At 40.8% G+C, this 16,489-nt stretch overlaps 1 protein-coding gene across 1 annotated transcript in view; it reads right to left on the bottom strand.

Annotated features, from left to right (window-relative positions):
* Window positions 1-16,489, bottom strand: part of LOC132262038 (carbonic anhydrase-related protein 10) — a 60,595-nt gene that overhangs the window by 21,721 nt on the left and 22,385 nt on the right. The window contains exon 3 of the mRNA XM_059761156.1: window positions 4,757-4,813. Within this exon, the coding sequence (XP_059617139.1) occupies window positions 4,757-4,813 (57 nt within the window). The remainder of the gene's footprint in view (window positions 1-4,756; window positions 4,814-16,489) is intronic.

The following is a 16,489-nucleotide window of genomic DNA, read 5'->3' as shown; positions in this document are numbered from 1 at the left end:
AAAAGTTGAACAGCCGGAACAAAAAATTGAAATTTTCCTCTGCAATTTTCCACTCTGTCATAATGGAATTTTATCATTTCCGCCCCGGAGTGAGTCTTCCGACCGCCCGGCAGTGCGTGGCGCCGCCAACCCTCTCGAGGAGGGCACTTTTGGGGTGCCCCTCGGCATAATTTGCATGACACATTTATATCGAATTAATTTCGCCATGACTAATTAACGGCTTGGAGTGGTTTATGGTGTCATTATGTTGGCTACTGGAGCGGTCGTGATGCCGGAACAAACATCCCCCGCGCGCGCGAAAGGGGTTGGAAAGAAGTCGTGGCCCCCTGCGGATGTTGGAATTTTAATGACACCGCGGATGGACTTTCACGAGAATTCATTCTGCAAAATTACGCGTGATGAGAAATTAAGTCCATACTTTTAGTGGCGGCCGGAGGACACAAGTGGGAAAGACGGCAAAAACGAGGGGAGATTCCGGTGTGATAAATATTTTTGGACACACTCCCTGACACACGGAAGTGGTAAATTAATGACTCTTGCAGCCATATACTTGTTCTAGGTCAGCACACGCACCACTCGAATCAGCAGCAAATTGATTTTATCAATAAATCCAATACAATTCACACCAAACGCGATGTCTGACAAAAACTCCCCAAAAGCAAACTCTTGGGACAAACCACGCTGAAAAACTCTATGGAAACACCATAATTATGGGAAAATGCGGCAAAAAGATCCTCTATTATGGCAATTTTCTCTATTCTTTTCACACAAATTTTGAAAGCTCCTAAAGCTTTCCTATCATTTTTGTGGTAATTATTAAGTACTTTTAAGAAATATTACGGAACTAAATCACAGAATTACAATAATTGCGATACAAAAGCCTCCCTTAAAAGCCCATATGATTTGTCGTGCATTTTTCTCAGTCCCCTTGTGAAATTGAACTAAGCATTGAATGATGTTTAAATGTCTTTCTATTTGTATTTCAATTTATAAATATATTTTTCTCCTCTATTCTCCGTACTATATATTTGTTATTGCACACTGTTCATACGTTTTTACTACAGTTTAGTTGACAAACCTCTCTGTGCGACATTTAATGAGCTCGCAATTAAAGTTGGAGCTTTTGTGCACAATATAACACCGTTTTCCGCAACATCACTCATAGTTTGAATGACTTTTCAAATACAAAGCATGTCAGTTGCTTCAAATTCACTCTCAACTGTCACTGGCAATCAACACTTCAACTGTTAATTTAATTGGATATTGATAAACTCTCAATAGCCTCTAAACTCTTTTGTACAACAAATTATCGCGCAATATCCATCGTTATCTTCCACGCGCGCAATTATTTTTTCCTTCAGCAGATTGTAATTAAATTAATTTTTCATATTGAAACTATTGAAAAGTGAACTCAGCAGCAGGACAAATTTCTCTCTGCCCTGCGCAATTAATATTTGAAGAGCTCACTTTTGTTAATTGCTAAAGTTCTCTAATGCGATAAACTTCCTACACGGTCTTCCCTCGCCACCTCTTCGTCGTAGGTTTTTTTTTTCGCTGTAATGTTGTTTTTCATTTCTTCAAGAAGTCTCTCGTCGTTAATTATTTATATCCCGACCACATCTTCTTCCCTTTAGCCGCTTGTGGTTTGGAGTGTGCGCCAAGCATAGGAAAGAGTTATACGGATGGATTTAAGCTGCACAATGTGAGGAGAGTCAATTGAGGGAAAAATGTAATATGCGCGTTTTGTATCAATTTGCATAAATGCTAAATACACACCCCAGGGTTGGCTGGCTATATAGCACGGTGTGTGTGTGGTGGGAAAAACCCATGCAAACATATCAATTTTCTCCGGTGCCGCCGACCGCACGATGATTTCACACTGTCTAGGAAACAAAACACACCTTCACCCTTATCCAGAGGCGAGTTGGAAAAACTCTCCCCGCTAAAGTGATAGTTTATAAGCCCTCGTATGCTAATTTTATTGGCCACTGGCATGGAATACCGCCGCCGAAAGGATTCCCAGTGAGAGGACGACTGTGCCTCCTCACCTCCTGTGCGCCATAATTGCTAGCCATGCCGTATTTACCTGGGAAAACTGCAAACCACTTTATCTCTGGCTATTGTGCTCACACTTAACTATTTCAACTTATCGCCCCATCCGAAGGATGGTCTTCAGGCAGTGGACCAAAGTCTCAATTGGATCACCAGACAGGGCGAATTCCGACCATTTGCCACTAATCCAAATCTAATCATTATACTCGATTTATCACTCACTTCTGGCCTAATCTCCGCACTGACACTCCTGTGGCCTGAGGCTGACTCCGCCCGAATTGCTGCCCTTTCAGATCACACACGACGCTGGGCGAACAATCTTGCAGTAATTCTCTCCAGTGTGCAAATACTCTCGTGATTTTGCACATGGAATACTGTTTGGTGATTTACATTCTGGGCATTGGCTCAAGTGATAAGGTTAAATTGAAATTTATCCCAAGAATATTTGCCATGACTCTTGTCTTAGGAATGTCTGCTCTTATCACTCTCTCAAGATCACCAGGGCTGAAGAAGGTTAAGAGGTGCTTTTTAATAATCTTCCAAATAAAGTTGACTTCCTGCTCGACAGCAACACACTGTCTAATCTTCGTCTTCCGCACTCTGTGTTCCAAAGCAGAGCAGAAGAACTTCCTCGCCAGACAATGTGTCCCAAGGGCACTTTGTAGCAAGAAAAGAACGAGTGATGAGTTGTAAATTCAATTGCAAATTATGTTTAGCATCTTCTTCGCAAGTTAAAATAAATTTAATAAATCTCCCCACCGCGATGGTTTGAGGGATGGCAAGCCATAATAACTTCCACCTCAACATGGTTGTACATGAAATCACTTTAGACACTTTGAAACTCATGAAAGTCATAATGTGATTTCTTCAAGTTCTCAATTGTCGACACTCTTGGCGTCTTCGCGGGATGAAATTTGCAGAGAGAGAGCGCGAAAGATTCCACGGAGATGTGCAACTGTCATCGGCGACCATCGCATTTCATTTCATTAAGTCATTTTGCAGGGCACTAATGAATGTATGGTTGCGCACAATATTTTGCACTTTCTCCCAGGCAAATTGGGCCAAGTGGAGGGCTGTGGGGGCGAACTTTCGCCATAGAAAGCACATCTGGGGTGGTGAGAGTGTGATCCTTCGGTGTGGAGTTTGAGAGGCAGAAATGCCCTCAGGCTATGAGGCTGAAGTGTGGTCGGATAGCTCGGTTGGCAAAGTAGGAAATCCATTCTTGCATAAATTTAGATTATAACTAAACAATAGGCAAACGTCTGAAAGTTCTTGGGTGCCTGTTCGTATACGGCAAGAATGGCCCAGCAGCCACTCTATGTATTTATTTGAGTGAAACTGTGCAGAATTAAACAGAGCAACGGAGCCTTGTTAGGTGTTCTCATGAGCCTCTTTCTCACTCTATGACCAACTTTTTCCCCCCTCACACACACCCCATCACGGAAATGTTTAATGCCGAGACTGTAAGACATCTCAAGGGTGGATTGTGGGAAATTTCAGGTGTACTGTGTTGAAATGAGTAAATATAACATCGTCTGCGCTAGCCTCCCTCAATTCCACCATCACGTGGATTACCCTCGATGCTTCACACCAACTGCCTGAGCCTTAAATTTATCGGAGACGGTGTCTGATTAGGTGAGATTGCATAGAACGGATTGGAAGCTATGAAATAGCCTGTAAATAATAATAGATTACACTCAACCAAGAATCTGAGTGAGAAATATGAACGCTGCAATTCAACGACCTCGAGTTCAACGCACAAAAGATTTTCCGACAGATAAAAAGAGAATATATTCCAGTTTAGAGATGAAAGAGCAAATAAATGAAATGCAATCTAGAGGCGGTGCATTTGAGTGGGCGGAGCTTGGATTAATGGAGTGATTCCCGCTTAAACAGAGAAATGTTAAATTTCAAACATGTCCTAAAAGAGTGTTTTTAGACAGGATGTTTTAAGTGATTCCACATTGTGAAAGAGAAGAAACGAGATTAGAGACTCAGTTTCAGATTAAACCATCTTTGCAGGTTATTCTACAGCTTCCTATCTACTTTTAACACATTAAAATAACCTCTGCAGATCGTCTTAAAATAACACATTTTAGCGATTCAAATTTGCTTCATGCGTAATTGGAATTTGCATTCTGTTTTTAACACAAATGGTGAATTTTTGACTCAGAATAGCAAAAAACTATATTTAAAAAATATAACAGATTTTTAACACTCCTTATTTGACTGGGAATCGGTCCATATTTCAGCCAAACTAACACAAAGGAAAGATTTATGCGATTGTGAAAAAACTGTCAAAGATCTGAGGCTGAGGTAGAGCCAGAAAGGGAAGGATGACGAGTAATGAGTCTTTTATATTATATTACCTACTGACTCAAAGGATAATGAATGCAAAGTAGCGGAGAAAATGCATAAAACTCTTCTTGTGAGCGCAATGCATATGCATTCATCCCCCATGAATGCTGCAAACAATTTCAGCCGCCTGATTTGCAGTCAGCTCACATGTCTATCGCCAACACATCCCCATGTGTGCCATATTCAGTGTGGTTGATGCCATTAAATATAGAGGATATTAAGTGAAGTCGTCCAATGAGATCATGACGGGAGAGCGAGAGAGAGCAAGTCCAAATGTGTCTGGAGGAGCATATTAAAGTTATATGAGTTGCCAAATGAGGGAAGCGAGAGAAAACCACCCACTCACCTGAAATTCCATCATGTGTCCACCAACTCTCCCACGAAACACCTCCAACGAAGCTACCTGCAAAGAGAGTAAGAGGATGTGGTGAAAAATAACTCTGGCAGCATTAAAGAGATAAGCATTGTTACATAAATATTGATTCTAATGCCTATTTGCTCATTTGTTTGCCGTGAAAATGAATTATTCAGCCGCAGAAGCTCCGCGCTCACTGGGAGGAATTTGCTCCCATTCAGGCTCCCAAAGTGGGAGAGCTTTTTGCTGGGCCGAAAAACGCGCCGAGGATTTCTCTCCCACGGCACTTTTGCTCAAGCTTTAGCTCGAGAGGAGGAAATAAAAACAACAAGGCGGATGGGAATTTACGTATTTCGGGTGGAATCAGTCATTTAGGGTGTGAGATGAAAATCCCACAAGAGATTATCTTCGGGAAAAGTTCAAGCGAGAGAAGAGAGACTCTTTTCACCTGGAATGGATAAAGAAATGGCGACAAAAGCAACCAAATACAGCTGCAAAAGTGTTGGAAACTTTAACTTTTTCCAGGGTTAATTCAGCATGCTGTATAAATAGGCACGATAAATGTCTCATTCTCAGCCCTCACATTAATCCACTTTTGGGGATTCTTTGCCACCTTCATTCCATACATTCTCGGCATACCCAGAGACTTTGTTTATATATATAGAAATAGTAAGACTTCTCTTCGAGTAATATCATTTTTATATGAAAAACTCATGATCTCTGCGGTGTTGAACATGTTTAATATGTAAAAAGAAAGCGGGCAATTTGAAAACAAGTTTGCCTGGCTGAGAAAAAGTTTATCAATGCAGAAAATTTTCTCGAAGTGATACTTCAGTCTACAAGTTTTACAATTTCACATAAAATTTATACGAGAGATGGAAATATCTCAATGAAAGTGAAAAAGTTTGAAATAACTCAGGAGAATCTCGACAGGAAGCGTTGAAATAGATAAATATACGATTCTAGCGATTGTTTTACAAATTTCCTCCAAATATTTTTACCCTTCTGGGGGTGTCCGCTTTTTCACATTGTGACTGACAAGGATATCATCTTTATATGGCCCATAATGAAATGACTTTTCCTCCCCAAAGAGGTCAAATCTCTGTGAGCAAGTCGGATTTGATGGATGCACGGTGAAGTCTCGCATCGAATGGGCTCCATTTATTTACAACACCACAAAATACTGGACAGAATGGCTTCTCCAACCCCCCAAGATTAGGCATGTCACGTCCCCGGGATCAGCAGACATGGGTGTCTTTGTGGCAGAAAAAGACGCCGATGGGAATTCCATCACCATCCGACTCAATCACACCCCACTTTGAGCCACTATCATGAAAATAATATGAACTCTTTTCACACAATATCAACTTTCTTTGTCTCCCGTGCCCACCACCCACCCTCTGTCACCCCAACACCTGCGCTCCCCTGCGACCCCCGCACGATCAAGCCACAGCGAGAAAGCTCACTCGTCATCTGGTCCGTCATGTTGGCCTTATTGAGCGGAATATCCACGCACAGAGCATAATATAGCACATATTGATCAATGGCAAATGTCTTTCTCGCAGCGATTTGACGAGTCAGCACCGCATTTATCACACTTCGCACATGAATTTGCATACAAAACACACTTCAGCCACTCCGGCAGGAGCTTTAAGTGATTATGACGTCAGATGAGAGAACTGAAATGCACAGGAAGTGGACGATGGACTTTCGCCTTGTACGCTTTCGTGACCTGCATGGCATTATTGCTGAGGCAATTGAGACCCAGAGCAGACGACAGAGGGTGAAATGGGGTGAATTTCGGGGTGAAAAGCAGCGCCAATAGGACTGACACGGTGGCTTAATATGTTATTATTCAAATTTGATCTACGACATTTCGAGGTGAGAGTCAAAATATATAATATTCACATGAGAAAAGTTGAGAATCATTGGAAATACTTTTCCTGGGCTTGAAAATTCCTCTGCAATTGTCATTGTGAGTTACTTCAAGTCAGTTGCAGTTGAACAATTGAAGGTAATTTCACGCAAACAACATGTCAATTTCTATCAACCGAAAAGTGAATAATTTGTGGCATCGAAGGAGAATTTCTGTGTGTGTGAATTTTGACGAATGTCTTCGCTTTTGTCGCAATTAAGAGCACGTTAGTGGAGAAAGCATTCATAATGCAAAGTGTAATTATGTTGTTGGAGGTAGAGAGAAGCATATCTTAGAGATATCTTAATCAAGGAAAGAAACAGCGCAAGATGCTTTGCGTGTGTGTCTCCCTGTTAGCTTAGCAGTCTTACTGCACTTGAGTAAGTTAAACAGGATACGATAAGTTTAGTTTATTCGAAAGTTTTAATGGCGTGTCTCTGCTCTTGACAACTGCTTCAGTGGAAGCTAATTTTCCCCAGCTTTAAAGCGCGAAGTGGGCGAAATGGTATGTCTGCTGGTGCGGTTTGCGTGCGATTGAATTTGGGGAATTTCAGCGTCTCCTCTTCTCACCCTGTGCGGAGTTTTCATTGAAAGGTGGCTCTTAAAATTCACTGCGTCTCCATTGAAAAGTCTGCGCCATGCAAAATGTGACCATAAACGGGCTGTAATGAATACAGCCGGAGAACGTGGCCGCCTAAAGTGCCATTAACATCTGTCTCACCTGTCGCAAAATCTTACATTTCACGTGGAATAAATTAGTCATCGGCGAGGGCTCATAATTAATATTTTCCGGCTGAAGAGTTTCCTGTCGAGGGGGTGGCAAAATTGATTGTTGCCCGTCCGCCGGTGAGACAGCAACACCTCTCCGCACACACACAGGTCCGTCCGGAAGGGTAATGGATGGCGCGGAATGCGGCGTTGGGGCGCTGGGGAGAGCCAAAGTCATGCGACACATTTTTCTTCGCCTCCATCTGCCACTTGGGCGCCTTCCGACTCCGCAGGGCCGCTGGGAGTGCAGCGCGGAGGAGCCTCTTAAATGCAGAAATATGACCTTTCGACGAGAAACACGCCGCGCAATCCGCCCATCTCAAATAAACTACTTTTATTGCTAAATCGTGATGCCACCGTATTTCGTGGCGTCGCTCGTTGTAATGCTGCTTAAAGTGCAGCCAAGAGGTGGAAACTTTTGCATCAATTCACCAGCTCTTTATACGATCATTTCACACCGAAAGAGGGACTTGATGCTCCTGCAGAGCATTAACTTTATTCCACTGAAATATCACAACTAATGAGCGCTTTCTGAGAATTGATTTTTAACACTAAATTTGTTCACACAGCCAGAAATAACAGAGAATCTCTCCTTATGGATCTCAATGCTGTTGTTTTGGATATAATTAATTATGTATACAAAATTTATATAAATGCAGCAAAGTTTTAATTGAATAAACTCAATCCAAATCCTCATAAAAGTTTAAAACTTTGCACTGTAGCATTATCACAAGCAGAATCAATAGCGAAACTTGACATTTTCCTTTGGATTTTGTCAGAGAAAAAGCTGCGATGAATTATTTCTTTTAATAAATTTTCATTACACCTCACGCTCTAAATTTACTTGCCATATTGATTGAAATTGCTTAAAAATTTTCCTTTTTTAAACATATAAAAACACTAATAAAAAATATAATTAATTATGAAATTCATTTTGAAACCAACGCCAAAACCAAACAAGAACCTAAATTATATAGTTTTTAGAGAGTAAAAGAGTGAATTTTGGGAAAACCGAGGAAACGCAAATAAAAAATTATATTTAATTTGATTTTATATCAAGAAGAGAAAGTGTAGCATTCATACGATGATAACTTGATAATTTTTTAAAAAGAATATTTGAAAATTATGATGAAAAGACAAAAAACTCATGCAATTTCTAAAAAATACAGATTTAATAAAGATAATTTGTTAATTCAATTTGTTTATAAAGCGAGAGAGAAGAAATTTGGGTTGAAAATTTTGCCAAGGTTGAGATTTGATCGAGAAATTCAATTCGAAACATTCACGTAAAATGAATTTATGAGCTGAGTTAGTCTGAAAAGCAAGGAAAACGAGATTAAAAGTGCTTGCTCTTAATTTTCTCACCACGCTTTCCCACTTTAGCGTCCCCAGGTGGCATCATGATGCAGAAATGCCGTAAAGTCTGGTGGACTTTTTAATCTATTTATCGTCCTCCCGCCAATATGTTACGTATACGCCAAAATTGTCACATGCGCTGCGATGGCGTGAGGAGGAAAAAGGATGGTGAGATTAAAATATGTGTGGAAGAGAGCGCTATTGTCAGTCCAAGATGATGTGTGCCCGTGACACTTCTCCATGAGGATCACACCACAGAGTGCCACTCAATTGTTCACTCAAATAATATGAGTATTTTGCAATTTAATTCAATTTCACATCCGAAATGCGACACCTTCTCCGCTCGGAGCGGCAAGACAAACAGGAAGTGATGACATTTCAGCACACGATGGAGCGGGAAACCAATTTTTTCCACGCCCCGGATTGTGTGTGGCGCCGAGGAAAGTGAATGAAAAGTTGAGTGGGTGGGACGGAAGAGGAAAATATGTGGAGGAGAGGCGAGAAAAAAACACAGAGAGAAGACGATGAAGCGTCAAAGAGCATTTCCCTTGAATTGATTTCGAAATAAGATTGACAAAGTGAGATGTATTAGCCGAAATTGTCATTCACCAATCACATGGAAAATTGATGATTTCCGATGGTGATGCGGCAAAACACACACCCTTCCAAACACACACACACACTACATATGAGAAGTTTTCCATGAGGAAAGCCAAGAATGTTGGACGAAGAAGCCAGAATACATGCAGGATTCTTCATCTTGAGCAGAATAGAGTGGTTACAGTGCAAGATTAAGGCTGAAGAGACACTTTTGTGGCATTGTTTTGAACTCTTGTTGTCCTGGAAAATACCTGGGAAAGCCAAATGCGTCTTTCCTTAATTCTGGACATTCAAGCAAAACTTTCAGTAAAAAGAGGGATTGAATCCGCCTCTTTCTCACACATTCACCCCTAATCAAATACCAAAACGTATTGATATTATAGACATTTTCAAAGAATACGACGAACTTGAGGCTAATTGGTAAGTTTTCTCTTCGAATAATTTCCCCACCAGAAAAAAAAAGATTTCACAACTATGAATTCTTTATCTTATAGATCAGCTTTATGTATTTCAACTCCGTGTCGCGGTGAATGGAAAAGTTTTGTCGATGCCTGCGTGACACAATGTCTTCTGTGCAATTAATAAGTTATAAGCCAAATTGTGTGGAACAAAGTGGCATTCAGATGGTCACGTTTTCATATTAGGACTGTCCATTGACTCCACCATCGCCTGCCTTTCAATGTTGTGCACACACACACAGGTTAATCCATCCCCAAAGCCCAGCCGAAGCTCGGCAGTGTGGCAAATAATGGGGATTAGTAGCTGTACGGCACGAGGCAATTGTAAAATGGTATTATGTCGGATTGAGGAGGAACATTGTGAGACAATTTTCACGAGAGTGAAGTCGACAATTGGGTTTTGGAACATTGTGTGTAAATTTAGAATCACGACTCACTCCACTGATTCCTTTGGCGATCCTTCAGCTCTAGCTTCGACCCCTCAAACTTATGCGCTTTCGTGCCTCTTCACGAGCTTTCCTCTTCGCCATGGAACCCATTAAATGCCACACACATTCGCCTAATGCTGAAGGGAGTGATAAAACAGCAACTTGTTAGCCAGGGCATGGCAAAAAATTGTGGGTGAATGGGCGAGAACGGAGTCTATAATTTCTTAAATGGGATTTCGTGTTCAACTACACTGATGTTGCGGAATAGATTGAGAGGTGGTAAAAAGGGCTGAAAGGTCAACGCTTTGCTGCCAATAGCTTTTTCCGGGGCTCCTTTTCTCCGTCTTGCACGTGAGCGAAAAATCGGCGATTTGAGGAGCCAATTTTCATGACAGCTCCTCACTTTGCTGCTCCCCAATTTTTGCCATTTACCCTCGAGCGTCTTCGCGGGGAGGGGATTTTAATTAAGACAAATCCGCGATATTAATTTAAAAACAAATTCTCCACTGTAATTATCCCATTATTGTGAATGTCGGTGTCGTAATCCATGCCCTGAATAATAAATACAGCGGGTGGTTAAATGATTGCAAAGGAATTATTTATGTGAATTAATTCAATTTACATCTAATAGCGACGCTTATGTTTTGCTGCATAAATACCCATAATGTTGATGCTCATTGGAGCAAATAAAGTACTAATTGCAGCAATGAAAACCTATTGGGGGGTGGGAAAATGCGGGGCGGCGGGTCAAAATTGGTTTGACTACCAACTGAGCAGGGACAGATGAAATTTTAGAACTTTATATGGGCACAACCATCAGGAAACAATTACTGCGACATTAGCCACAATATATCCGCATTTGCACACTCCAAATTCATTCACACTCGCCCTCAACGGTTGCCAAAACGAAGTTGGCAAATCACACTCACATGGCGATTTTCACAAATTGATGGTAAATTTCTCAAATATCTCGTCAATCATTCAAATTGATGTCAACATTTGTCATAATCACTTCATGCACATATAAAGTTTTCTGCCGCATGCGTCCAACCAAGGGGGAGATAATGCGGCTAAATCAGAATCACAGACACTTCCAGACCATTGGCAGTGCCTTCAACAAACGTTTTCCCTCATTTCTTCTGCTTTTACGGAACTGTAAACATTTTTCCAATTATCCAAAGCATCATAACCTCAAATTTAGGAATTTTTTGATCTAAAAACACGCAATTTTTACTTTTATTACCCTAAAAACTTACGGGGAAATTGTGTTAAAGAAATATTTGAGATTTCCAGCGGATAATTTGCTGTGATTCCATTCTCAATCCCTCTTTTAATTGCACTTTGAAACATAACCTAAAAATTATTTTATTGGCGCAAGAATAAAATATTTTGAAGATTATTTAGTGGCAAAGTGTGTCTTAAATCGATCACATAATCTAGAAAGATGTAAAGAACCCTGATATTTCGTTACTTATACTTCGAAATACTTTCTTCTGAACTGTAAGCCATATTCTGACCATTATATCTCCCCCTTGTGCCCAATGCGTAACACTTTAATCCAGTTGTGACTCTGGCGTTGAAGAAAAATTAGTGTGTGCTTTAAAAATGTCATGTATATGAAATACTCTGTGAAGCTTTTATGTGGTGAAAGCTTTTCTATTCCGCTAAATTTATCCATATTTCCTCCCAATATTACTTGCAAGTTGATCCAAAGTTTTCAGAGTCTGCAGCTTTCAGCGGAAAAATCCCTAAATCCAATTAGAACGCACATTTGCTTCAATTATGCGTTGAGGGACTTTTCACGAGCCAGCAAATGGTGCTCCCATATGGCTGTGCCGTGGCAATTGTCTGTCGCGTGTGTGTTATTGGCGACATATTCCCATATACAGGCCTTAAGTATGATTTACATGCAAAACTTTCCGAGGGAGTTTTCCGTTTTTGTGCAACAGGAACAAAAGCTGTAATCTCCCATTGAAATTCACCAATGCGAGAGGCGATGGAAGTTCGCAAGATTTTGGCAGCGGGAGCAAAAAGAAGCCTAAAGGGCGGGTGTCTCGGGGATGTGAAAGGTCTCCCCCTCGGCCCGAAAATTTTCTACAATACTTTATGGGCTGACTTCCCTGTGCCGTAAATGACGACTTTGAGGTGAGATTGTGGTGTGTTCGGAGGGTTTATCAAAAATTGATAAACTTGAAAAAGTCGAGAGACGCCGTCGACCCACACTCTCTGGCAACATAATCAGCTTGCGAGTTGTTGGCAAAGAAATTTCGGGGAAGTCGCATATTTGCCGAGCAATCCACCAGCGCGTGTGTTTCAGCAGCACTCGCGTGCAATTGTAAATTAATTAAATTAATAATTTTACGCGATGCTTCCGCCATCCCGCAGACCAATGATGTGCATGTAAATTAATCAATTATGCAAATGACATCGCCTCAGTGGCTTGCAGATTGCCAAGTGGTAAAATAAAAATAAAGCCCCGCCGATCGATACTTTCGATACTTGCACCGCGTCTCTGCCGAACGTTGAGGGAAGTTTAGGGAGGAAGACATTGTTTTATATGACCTTCCGTGAACTCCGCCGTACAGCAGTAAACCATACCGTGTTATTATGAAGTCGTTTCCTAATTCCGGTAATAATTTATAATCGCGCTAAGACTCCCTCGGCAAGCGCCCGTGCACAGCATCGATTTCACGGCGGCGGGAGTGGAAGGAAGGCCGGCGTTTGGCGGCTTAGGGATCACTTTAAAATTTCAAAATTCATCAATCCCAGAAGCAAGGATTCACTGTTATGAGTCACTTAAAGAGTTTATGAAAGGGCTAATCAGAGTGACAGATGAAACAAGTCTCCCAAGCTGTCCCTGGTAATTTCCTCCCCTGGGAATTTGATGAGTCCACCCTCGCATGTGAAGTACTATCAGTGGAGCTCTTAAAAAATCCTCCACTTTATTGACTTCATAAAATTTTTATATCCATTGACAGATGGTAAGAATTGAAGATGCCGATTAGGTTCACGCATTTCCAATCACTCTCCTCACAATTCAACTCCGGAAAAATTCAAGGGAAAGATAGTATGCCTTAAATCTGTACAAACTCACTTAAAATGGCTTTTTTGGTGTATTTTTCGATCATAACCTAAAAATATCACAAAGAAATCTTCAAATACTCATCTTTGAAAGCTTTCCAGATCTCAAAATTAACTCTTGTGATATATCACTGAACTCAAAAATTGCTGATTTAGAGTCAAAATGGCTCAGAAAGTTTTCCATGTGAACATTTTCCTAGTTCAAATCAATAATTTTGAGGTTATGTTCGATCTCAACACAATTTGCAGAGTTTATTTAACATTAAAGGTTCAGAATAGCAAAATTTATTGCATGTAAACGCTAAAATTTGCCAATCACTGGCGATCTTCCAGTCTTGAGCAAAAGAATTGATTGAGAAATCTGTCCTTGATTTATTACATAACCTAGAAAAGGATTTTTACGATTGATTTTTGGCGTATAAATCAAAATAAATCCAAAGAATCTAGATCATTGTCAGTAAAAAAGCACTTAGGGATGGAATATTGTAAGTTTTTGTACTCTTCCGTCCTTCTTAAAATCCCACTGAGATTTACACCACTTCTGGCTGTATTATCTCCCCCTTGGGCAGATTCTAAAATATGTTCTTCTTATCATTTTTCCTCCAGAAAGTCGTTTATGATCCAGCATATTTGAATCTGGGAATCTTCAACCTATTTCCTCAACACAACGCCTTTTTGGGAAATTGGGTAAAAAATATATATTTTGGCTCACAGAGTTTTGACAAAAGCGATCCATCACTATTGCAGAGATTTTTTTTTCACCATGCTGAATAAGTGAAATAACGTAATTTGCAAACAATTTTGGGCGAAAAAGTGTTCGGCAGAGGCGCAAAAAGTGGGGGGAGGGGTTCTTTTCACATTGAAATGGGCCGAAAAGCCATTAAATATTCATTTTGAACTATCGAGGAATAAACCAGGCGTGCACACACATCATACATTCAGCCTAAAAAGCGACAAATGAGTGCGGTCAGTGTAATTTTAATTCCAGCTCGGGCTCACCCACAGTGGGGAGCTGAAAAATAGATTAATTTAGAGCTCAGCACACCGGGCGGCTTCCCATCCGTGGGAAACTCGTCAGCCGGAGGTGGTTCAACTTGGACAATTGTGCGTGAAAAGAGGTGGACTTTCACATCTTCCCTCGCCCTCAGACCATCAGCTGCTCGACCACGTGGAAAATTCACTTCAATGGGAGAATTTGTGATGTTTTTCCACACCCTCTGAGACACCATTTCAATTCACTCAACGGACTTCTCACTCTCCGGAGGAATGTGAGAAGAAATTCAATTAATTTTTCCCCTCTCAAATTGGCGAGAGCTGGGAGATTTCCTTTTACCGGAATCCCGGTGTGTGTGTGTATCAATATTTTCGGAAAAATACCTCTTGAGAAGCCAAATTTCTTGCTCTGTGCGTTTCAAGAAGTGCTCCCACTCAAGCTGGAGAGATTGAGTTATTTCCAAATCACTGCAAAAAGTGCCTTTCCCGGGGAATGTTCGCTTTTATTTTCCGCCGTTAGACGAAAGGATTTTTTTTTCTTTCTTCAGCGGATATATTGGAAAATTGCCTCAGTTTGATGGGATGAAAGAGAGAAATTTACTTCGATTTGCTATTGATGAATATTTAATTTGCCATTTCAAATATAACCCGTTATACTTTAAGAAGATCAATTTTGAGAACGAAAAAAAATCCTACAAATTTCCAGGCGAAGCAATTCTTGTTCCAAGATTTGTTTCTCGTATTTTCTTCATCGCATATATTTATTTCCAAAGGAAAATTCTAAACAAAATCTGACGATCCTTTGCTGAATAATTAATCTTCGGGGGGAAGAAAGTTTCACCAACAGCAATTTAGGTATATAAGTTTGTGTGGAAAAGGCAGCAATATAGGAAAAAGCTCAATAAATTCTCTCCTCAATGCCAGGATTTTCCTTCAATCTGAATAAAGCTTCGAAAGAGTTTTGTGGCAGGCTAACAAACTCCCTGAATCATCAGCAAGAATGAGAGACGATCTGTGTGGAAAACGATGAGGAGTTTCCTTAAGTGAAAATTGCTTTTGAGGAGTATTAATTTCTTTCCTCACGACGGTAAATCTTGCAATTTCCTTCCGCACTAATGCAAAACTTCCGACAGAGTCTTTTTAATTTTCCCGACAGCACTTTTTCCACTCTCCTTTCTAATCATTCGTCTTATTGCAGGAAGTGACATGCAACATCTGGCGCACAGTTTTCAATATTACACATCTTATGGGGACAAAAGTGGTGAGAATTTATTTAACCCGGTGTGTTCAACCTTTGCGCCAAGCATGGGTGAGAGGCCGTTCCCTCCGGGGGTTGGTTGGAAAATGTGCGGAAAAGAGCGAGGTAGTGAGAAACGACGCGGTAATTCTAAGTTGTGACAATTCAAGAAAAATATCTTTCAATTTCCTCAAAATTACATTTTCTCCACGTCGTTTCTCTCAAAATTAAAAAATATTCCACCAAGTGAATGCGTCTGAAGCTCTTTTCCACTCTCAAAACTATTATTCTTATTTTATGTGAAGTGAAATGTAAACTTCTCTCTCGCATGACTTCAAACTTTTCCACCCAAATGCAATCACCCTGGCAAATTGCACACATGATCGTAAAAGTGAAGATTTTTTCCCCGCCCACAACTTTTCTGTGTTGTGCGGCAAAGGAGGGAAATTATCGGGAGGGCGAATGAGCTTTTCATACCAGGCGTCTCCACTTGCCGGGTCATAAAAGTAAATTAGGCGAGTGGCGCTCCTCCTGCGGTCATCATCCATTGTGCAGAGTGTAATTAAGTGACATAATTTGTGGGCGAAATATTGGGAGGTGGCAGGAATTCAAATCCATAAGTGATCCTTGATTTACACAACCGGACCGTGTCGTTGCTGTAAAAATGTACGAAAGGCTGCGAAGGAGGAGCTATTTTACTGTCATTTAATGCCACGTACACACAGTCTTCGAATGGAGTTTGATGTCCATTTGGCACACCCAATTTCACCCGCAGTCGCGCCCAAGAGGTTGCCAACTAAGCTCAAGGAGTCCATCTTCTACGCACTAATGTTTTTCTTACACATCTCAGACTCCCTTTCTACACCTTTCTCAACTTCAACTCCGCAA

Source organism: Phlebotomus argentipes, unplaced genomic scaffold (assembly GCF_947086385.1).
Source record: "Phlebotomus argentipes unplaced genomic scaffold, Phlebotomus argentipes genome assembly contig_15, whole genome shotgun sequence".
Classification (NCBI taxonomy): Eukaryota; Metazoa; Arthropoda; class Insecta; order Diptera; family Psychodidae; genus Phlebotomus; species Phlebotomus argentipes.
Note: the sequence above shows the minus strand (reverse complement) of the source record. Positions and strands in the feature narration are given on the sequence as shown.